Consider the following 7,958-nt stretch of genomic DNA (forward strand, 5'->3'; position numbering starts at 1 on the left):
ACTCAGTTTAAAGGTTTCTCTGGGGTCCCCTTGGCTGAGAAGGGGTCTGTTTAATCAGCCGGAGGCTTAGGGTTTTATTTTAGTTCACATCCATTTAGGATTATTTGAGAAACAGAAGTTTCATTGCAAATCTTTGCTTCTTAAGAAATCTTTTCACACATCAAAATCATAAATATTCTTTCCATCTTCTGTTTCCCTTTCACACTTAATTCGTTAACCAACCTGGAGTTGATTTTTGTGCTTGATATGTATACATCCAATTTTATTTTTTTCCTGTAAATGATTATTATAACACCGATTATTGAAAACACCAGCCTTTATCTATTCTGAGAATATTAAAGATAAAATCACACTTTGTTTCTCTGGTACACTCTGTCAACAATCAACACAGAAGACTTCGGTAACCAAATGTGTGTGGGTTTTTTCCCCCACCCGCCAAGCAAGCAATCAATTCTGCAGCAGACACTGGCGGGGTTGTCCCCTGATTTAACTCAATTCTGACATTATCTCCCTGGAGTTAGGGCTCTGTCCCCAAGACTGCCCCCTTCCTCCAACTTCAAATGCCCATCCCAAGCCCTTGGTTCCTTTGCGTGCACTCTGACTGATGGGCTATAAATTGGTGTTCCCGTGACCCCTCCTCAGGTTAGATTAATTTGCTACAGCAGCTTCCAGAACTCAGGGAAACACTTAGGTTCACTGGTTCATTACGCAGGATGTGACGAAGGATGTCAATGAATCCCGGATGCAGACACCCACGGGGGCGAGGTGTGTGGGAGAGGCATGGAGCTTCCGTGTCCCCTCCAGGCCTGCTACCCTCCAGGAACCCCCACGTGTTCAGCTAGCTGGAAGCCCTCCAAACCCAGTCCTTTTGAGTTTTTATCAAAGCATCTTTCTTAGCAACGATTGATTAACTCATTGGCCACTGGTGATCAACTTAACCTTCAGCACCTCTTCCAGAAGGTGGGGAGGGCGTGAGGCTCAAAGTCCCAGTGCTCCAACCCAGCCGTGGTCTTTTTGGTGGGCAGCTCCCATCCTGTAGCTACTACCTAGGGGCTGCCAGCCATAGGTCAACTCATTAGCATACAAAAAGACGCTTACCACCTTGAAGATGCCAAGGATTGTAGGAGTTGGATTTCAGGAAGTGTAAACCAGGAAACTGGAGGAGGACCAAACATAGATTTCACAACACCACACCTATTGATCCAAAGAGCCGGCTCTGCTGTAAATCAACTTGCCTTATGTGCACAGGTCTGTGTCTGGACTATCTGTTGTGTTTCCTTGGCTGTCTTGTCTCTCCCTGTGTGGCAGAGACTATGTTGGCAGGTCATCAAGGCCATTTCCTTTCCATGCTACTACGTTACTCAGCCCCTCTTGCCATTAGATGGGCCACGCGACTGCATTATGTACAGTGCATAGACAGAAGCTGTGTATACCGTCTCCACCCTTGACCCCTGAACTTTCCCATGAGACCTTTCATAACGTCTCCATTCACTTGCCTGTGGCAGATGCAGAGAATACAATGGAGTGTTTTGAGTCTATAATCAAGCCTGGGCTCTAAGTGCATGAAGTGCTCCTCCCTCTCAGCAAGTCGGCATGTGACCGTCGTCCTTCCCTGCCACCAACCTGCTTTGGACATTAAAAAGTATTACTATCACTTGTTTAAACCAATATAGATAACTGAGAACTGTGTGTAATAGACTGAGATTTTTAAAATATATAAGCACTTGTATTATACATCCTTACACCGTGCACATTGGAAAACTGTCACTAGGGCAGGATGAAGCCAGCTCCATGAGGATACAGACTGTCATCGGCAACACAGATTCAGGAGGTCGAATCCATTGCTGTAAAATAATGCCATCTGTCTATTGACAAGGGAAAGCAAGACACCCCATTCTCTCGGGAGACCACGATATGTACTTGCTGACGGCTAACCCCCCATTCAGGACAGAGCACGCCCTTTCTGAGCACATGAAGGAGAAACTAGGCCAGGTACACAGAATAGGAGTGAGGGTGCCAGGATGGAAACACGTCTTTTTCACATCTGGACGGTTTTCTAATTTAAGCATGGTCTGGCTCTTATGAACAGTGAGCGTTATCACTAGTTTCCTCATTTTTCCTATCTGAAAAGAAACCACATTAAGAATTTTTTCAGGCCAGGTGCAGTGGCTCACGCCTGTAATCCTAGCACTCTGGGAGGCCAAGGCAGGAGGATCGCTTGAGGTCAGGAGTTCGAGACCAGGCTGAGCTACAGTGAGACCCCGTCTCTACTAAAAATAGAAAGAAATTAGCCGGGCATGGTGGTGCACCTGTAGTCCCAGCTACTCGGGAGGCTGAGGCAGGAGGATCGCCTGAGCCCAGGAGTTTGAGGCTGCTGTGAGCTAGGCTGACGTCACAGCACTCAAAAAAAAAAAATTTTTTTTTTTTTTCAAATTTAGGGACGAATATTTCTGACACTGTTTTCACACAGTCCTTTGGTGATGTGGATGAGGTCTCTGTGCTGCCCATGGTGTGGTGGGTAAAACTAAGAGTGCAGCCTCTGGGCTCAGCAGGGTTTTAAACCCTGACTCTGCTGCCTAGTAGTCCCAATTCATACGGTTGTTTTGAGGACTAAGTAATTTTTGTAAAGAACTTAGAAGAGCACCAAGCATTTGGCAAGTCTTGTTAAATGTGCGTTATCTAGTGTGAGAAATCTGATCTAGTGACTGTAAGTTGGAGGAGATAGAAAATATAGGTGAAAAAGATTAAAAATTCAAAACTGAGGAATAATAGAATTAGAAGGATACATTATTCAAATAGAATATATTGATAAAAATGAATATGTACAGTGATCTTATAATTTGATAGCTATATCTGTGTTTGGTTATTGGAAGAACTATACCAAAAGCCTGAGGCAGTTGCCAAAGGAGCTCCAGTTATTAATGTCTTCCTATAAAAGGTATTACTGTAGTTGAAAAAGTATGAAGCAAATCACTCTTTATTGACATAAGTACATGCCATAAATATTAATACAACTGGAATATTATCATTAAGGGTACAAATTGGCTTTATCACAAAGGTAGTAATTGTCTTGTCATCTTCCCCCAAATATCTTCAAATATATTTTAGGGTGATCACTGCATAAACTCAGAAAAAAAGAGGACAAGAGAATTAAAAACATATGATTCTTTATTGTCAAAAATAGACAAACTTGAATTTCCTTTAACAGGAATATTAATTTAAGAGCCTCTAGAAGCCATCACCATTTCGTAAGCACAACAGGCAGCAGAGCCAAAGGCAACTGTTAGTGGAGAAAGGACAAGAGCTCTACGACCATGCCCGAGAAGCCTTGCCCGGTCAGTGGTGACGACTCTGAAACAGTGGCAAAAACACAGGAACCTTCAGAGCCCTGAACGACAGACACGCAAACAACGTTGCTCGACCCTGGCCCGGTTCTACGAAGACTGGCTTTCTGGTATCTTTCCAAGCATTTGAAGAATCCAGTCTGTTAGAACACTTGCTAATTTGAACAGTTGACATTTTGGGTCACTTGTAGTATCAGTAACAGGAACACATCTGTCTTTGAGTAACACCAGGATGAAGACACCTGTCCCTGTGACCCTGGGCTCTGGGGTGTGATGCAGTGCGAATAGCTTGGGCACAAAACCTGAATAAGCTCCTCATCTGTGACCCACGGCAAGGACACGAACGACTTGCTGAATTGAACACTGTTATGGAGGCTAAATTCTCTTATTAACATAAAAGAAAAGAAACATGTAATGATCTAGTTAGTTGGAATAAGACGAAACACAGGCCTTTGTTATTGCCTAGAGACAGGTATCCAAGGTGGAAGAAAGCTGAGTGTGCACGGGTTTTCTAGAGCACGATTTTCATTCTCTAGTCTGTGTTATAAACCAGACCTCCATAGCCAAGGCAGATCTGTAAACACACCCATCTCTATCATTTAAAGTGGCAGTGTGCAGCCATTGCCTTGAAGACTGGGGTGAAGATGAGATACCTGAATACCCAGGAAAGGCCAGCGATAACACGGATGTGGTGAAATGGTTCATCCGAGATCGAGCACACGCAACACTGAAAAGCAGCTAGATGCCAAATGAATCAGAAAGGGGCTGGACCTGTGACCTCACTTCCCACCCTCACAGGCCTTCATCATTCACTCAGTGGAAGAGGAATCAACTACATGCAAAAACATCAGTTCAACATTTTCCAATTTTCTAATCGAGAAAGATAACATCCAAGACTTGGGAACTAGGAAAACCGGGCTTATATCGTACCATAAAGTTATCTGAAACAATAGCATGGTGGCCACAAGGGCGGCTCAAACTTTTGTCCCCATCTTAAAACACGGAGGACACAAAGAGACAGTGAAGCAGTTCTGTTGCCACTGTGCCATTTCTCATTCACTCTCACCTACAGTTAAGTTTTAATTAACCTCACCCACTTAATTCTACGCTCCTGTTCAAGAACCCTTCAAATTTGAGTAGGAAACGGGTAGTGTGGGCTTCTGGAAGTTTTGATGAGCTAAGCATCATTTAGTAAAGAGTCTGTGATTGGAAGGATCACTTGGAGAACTTCCAGGAAAAAAAGCCATCGGAAAATCAGAGTAGGCAAATCTGATGTGTATAGTCTATCAGCAAGACCACCTGGACAAAGATGTGATGTCAAATATAAAACTGAAATGGATGGCTTCTTTGCCTTCTTTATTCCATTCCATTTCTGTAAAAAAAAAAGGTGATCTATGCAGAAAATGTACACTGTCCTGGGTCATTTCTCCAAAGGCCACAAAAAATGGGAAGCACAAGGATGGCCTACGTTTGGGGTTTCTCATTGAGGGCACGTGGGGAAATCTACAGATGAGTTTAATTGACTAGCTGCATCGTTTTATTGCCCAATCATGGAAGAACCTTTTTAAATTTGTTGTTTTTAGCACTCTTCAATGACCGTTGTTCCAATGAATGAGTAAAGTTTTTTCTTAACCAGTCGAAATCCTGAGCTGAGAATCAGAGTTCGCCTGAGGCCAGACGAGAGGCGACCTCTGCTAAAGAAGTCCCTGAAGCTAGTCCACGCGCAGTTCTCCTGCTTGAACACAAGGGTCAGCTCAAAAGTGGGCACCACGCTAGAATCGCACACAATCCTATCCAGCTTTTTACATACATTTTCAATCTCCAAGTTCACGTGCATCACACAACCTCGCAGGCCACAGGGCTCCGTAGAGGAGAGCCGCAGGACGTCTTGAGCAATTCTCTGGGTCAGTTTCTCGGGGACGAGGACCCTGGAGCAACCAAGTTTCGTTTGCTTGGATTTGGACAGACAGTTCTCCAGCATTTTAACCAAATTCTGGCAAGTGGTCTCCTCGAATATCACCTCGTGAAGGTTGGGTTCAGGAACCACATAATCCCAGTAGTCAAAATCTGTAGGAAAGGAAATTTTCTTTTTAGATAAAGAAAAGAAAAAAATCCAGGAGTAGAGAAAACACCCCAAGATAGCAACATTCATTACCACTATCCACCATGTCTGCCTGTTTCTAATATTCGCCTGAGAGTCAGCTGACCCTGCTTTGCTGTTCACTAGCTAGGTGATACAAGGAAACATTTAACCTCTCAAGAATTAAAGTCCATCTGTGAAGTAAAGGTTTTTGATAATGGGGTGGACAGAATATAGCCATTTTTCTTTAAATTCATATATGTACACACACACAATCTTAAAGACTATTCATCAAAAATCTACTTGTGGTTATCTCAGATTATTAGTGATTTTCTTTTCTTTCTTGCCTACTTGCTTGTGGGGGCTTTGTAATTTTCTTTAACAGAAAATATGCATTACGTTGAGACTAAAAATGGTTATTTTTATTTTTATTTTGGATTGAGGGACTGATGCTTTCTACCTGTAGGAATACATGTACTGTAAAATACAGAATTTTGGCTATTGTTCTTAAGTGGGCCCATCATGAGCTCGATGAACTCTCTTAAAGATCTATCAAATTTGTGTCTTTCTTTAGAACGGCCCGTAGATCCCAATTTTAGCTTTAACCTCTTTGATTAAAAAAATGCTCAAAGAGAAGCCCTCTGAGATCCATGAGGATATTTATAACTGGCTGGGTAGTTTTTCTTAGCCAAGCCAAACAAAATAGTCCTAGCGAAACAAAATTAGATTTGCTCAAAGGAAAAGAGATAGCTCTGCATTTGGTTACCTACCTCCCAAATTAATCCTACCACTTGGCAGGATGCCAGACCACACACGGTCACGGTCAAAGGAGCAGGGTACAGGCAGATGTCCTGCCAGCCTCCCCTCCCTGAGCTTACTCCACCTTCATGCATTCACTTAGAGCATTTTATTTACAACTGAATGGAACAAATGCACACTGAATTATAAGTGCCCATATTTTATGTATGTTGAAGAGAGAATTTTAGAATTCTGGCCAATAAATTAGGTCATCAACCACTTCACCTTCCACACGAGGGAGGCCGGAAGAGCTTAAGCAACGTGTCTAGGCTCACACAGCTCCTCAGTGTGTTCACTTAGAAACTGCTGTTTACAATCGCAAATGACATTCAGCCCAGCACCACTGCGGTTGAAAAGTTTCCTTCTTCCATTAAAAATGGAATAATGGGTATAACCACAAATAGAATCCTACTCAGTAATAAAAAGGAACACACTGGTCAAAGTCACGACATGGAAGGATCTCGAAAACACTAGGAGGCGGGAAAGAAACCAGAGAGCAAAGAGTACCTACTGCATGAGTCCATTTTTATGAGGTTCTAAAAGACAAAACTAACTTCCAGTGACAAAAATGACATCAGCGATTCTCTGGGGGCAGGGGAGAGTGGAGAATCGATGGCAAATGGGACATGGGAATTTTGGGGGGTGGTGTCGGTTACAGGGGTAAATACATTGGTTAAAACACACACAACTGTGCACTTCACAATCGTGTGGAAGGAGGAACTTGATCCCAAAGAGCCCACTGGCGGTAGACCAGAATGATGCGGCCCTCGGGTAGTTTGTTACTTTTGTTTCTCACCATCGTGAGCAGAACATGCTAGAAAATTTGGAAAAGGGGGTCTCTTTAGAGGGATGTTATGGCCCACTCCCTACGTGGAGGAAGAGGGGGAGTCGCACGTCCCAGACCGACCCAGGGCTGCGGCCTTTGGAGGGGCAGGGGCGGCGGGCGGCGCGCACTCACCGCTGAGCAGGCTCCCGGGGTGGCAGCCGGGGTCCAGCAGGTCTGCGACGCCGGCCGGGTTCTTGCCGCTCAGACTGCCGGTTGCAACCATGGTCAACGGCTCCGTGTCCCTCGCGGGGCGGAACGGCCTTTCTGGGGCGCTGGAAGAGGAGGCGGCGAGGAGGACGGTTTGCAAAAGCCGGCAAGGCGTGCAGAGTTTCCCGAGACCCCTCCCTCTCCAAACGGGGGACCGGCCCTGCAGCCCAAGTTTGCAGAGCCCGGGCGGACGCCGACTGCAGCCGCGACCTGAAACTAACTACAAAGTTTGCAAAACTTGGAAGCCACTTGCCCCGGGGCGCTTCCCCTGCACCCCTCCTTCCTCCCGGGCCGCGGGGGCTCACCTGCAGGGGGGGTTCGCCGGGGCGGACGCGCTCGCTGGCAATGCCGTGGGGGTAAACAGAGGCAGGCACGCCCGTCTGCAGTCCCCTTCCGGGGGGGAGCTCAGTGACCTGCAGGCCCCAGCGGCGATCGGCGTCCCCGCTCGCGCCCCTGCCACCCAGCGCCGCCTCCGCCGAGCAGCGTCGCCCGCGGGGCAGCGGGCGCTTTATGGGGACAGCGCTCTGCCCCCCCCCCGGCCCGCCCCCTGCCCCGCCCCTGCCCGGTCGGGTCGCGTTTCAACCCCTGCCCTCCGCGGGGCCCGGGGCAGGCCGCTGGGAGCTGGGGACAAGGCCGGGTGGGGTGGGGCGGACACCTGCCGCTCTCCGGGCAGGCCACGGAGCACCGCGACCGCGATTTCTGA

General features: G+C 46.4%; 1 protein-coding gene across 1 annotated transcript; it reads right to left on the reverse strand.

The window, feature by feature from the left end:
• Positions 1 to 3,150: 3,150 nt before the first annotated feature.
• Positions 3,151 to 7,718, reverse strand: DDIT4L (DNA damage inducible transcript 4 like). The gene is made up of 3 exons (XM_045536945.1): positions 7,561 to 7,718; positions 7,181 to 7,320; positions 3,151 to 5,411 (listed from the first exon to the last, which is right to left on the reverse strand). Exons 2-3 carry the CDS (start codon positions 7,269 to 7,271, stop codon positions 4,924 to 4,926), a joined length of 579 nt encoding a protein of 192 aa, XP_045392901.1. The 5' UTR covers positions 7,272 to 7,320; positions 7,561 to 7,718; the 3' UTR covers positions 3,151 to 4,923.
• Positions 7,719 to 7,958: the final 240 nt, after the last annotated feature.

This window comes from Lemur catta, chromosome 24 (assembly GCF_020740605.2).
Source record: "Lemur catta isolate mLemCat1 chromosome 24, mLemCat1.pri, whole genome shotgun sequence".
Taxonomy (NCBI): domain Eukaryota; kingdom Metazoa; phylum Chordata; class Mammalia; order Primates; family Lemuridae; genus Lemur; species Lemur catta.

What these genes read in the sequence shown, in the direction of transcription:
- DDIT4L (XM_045536945.1), bottom strand. Translation starts at nt 7,271, where the DNA reads ATGGTTGCAACCGGCAGTCTGAGCGGCAAGAACCCGGCCGGCGTCGCA. An exon ending in CCCCGGGAGCCTGCTCAGCG is followed by an intron (nt 5,412 to 7,180) that starts GTGAGTGCGCGC and finishes CCTTTCCTACAG; the next exon opens with ATTTTGACTACTGGGATTAT.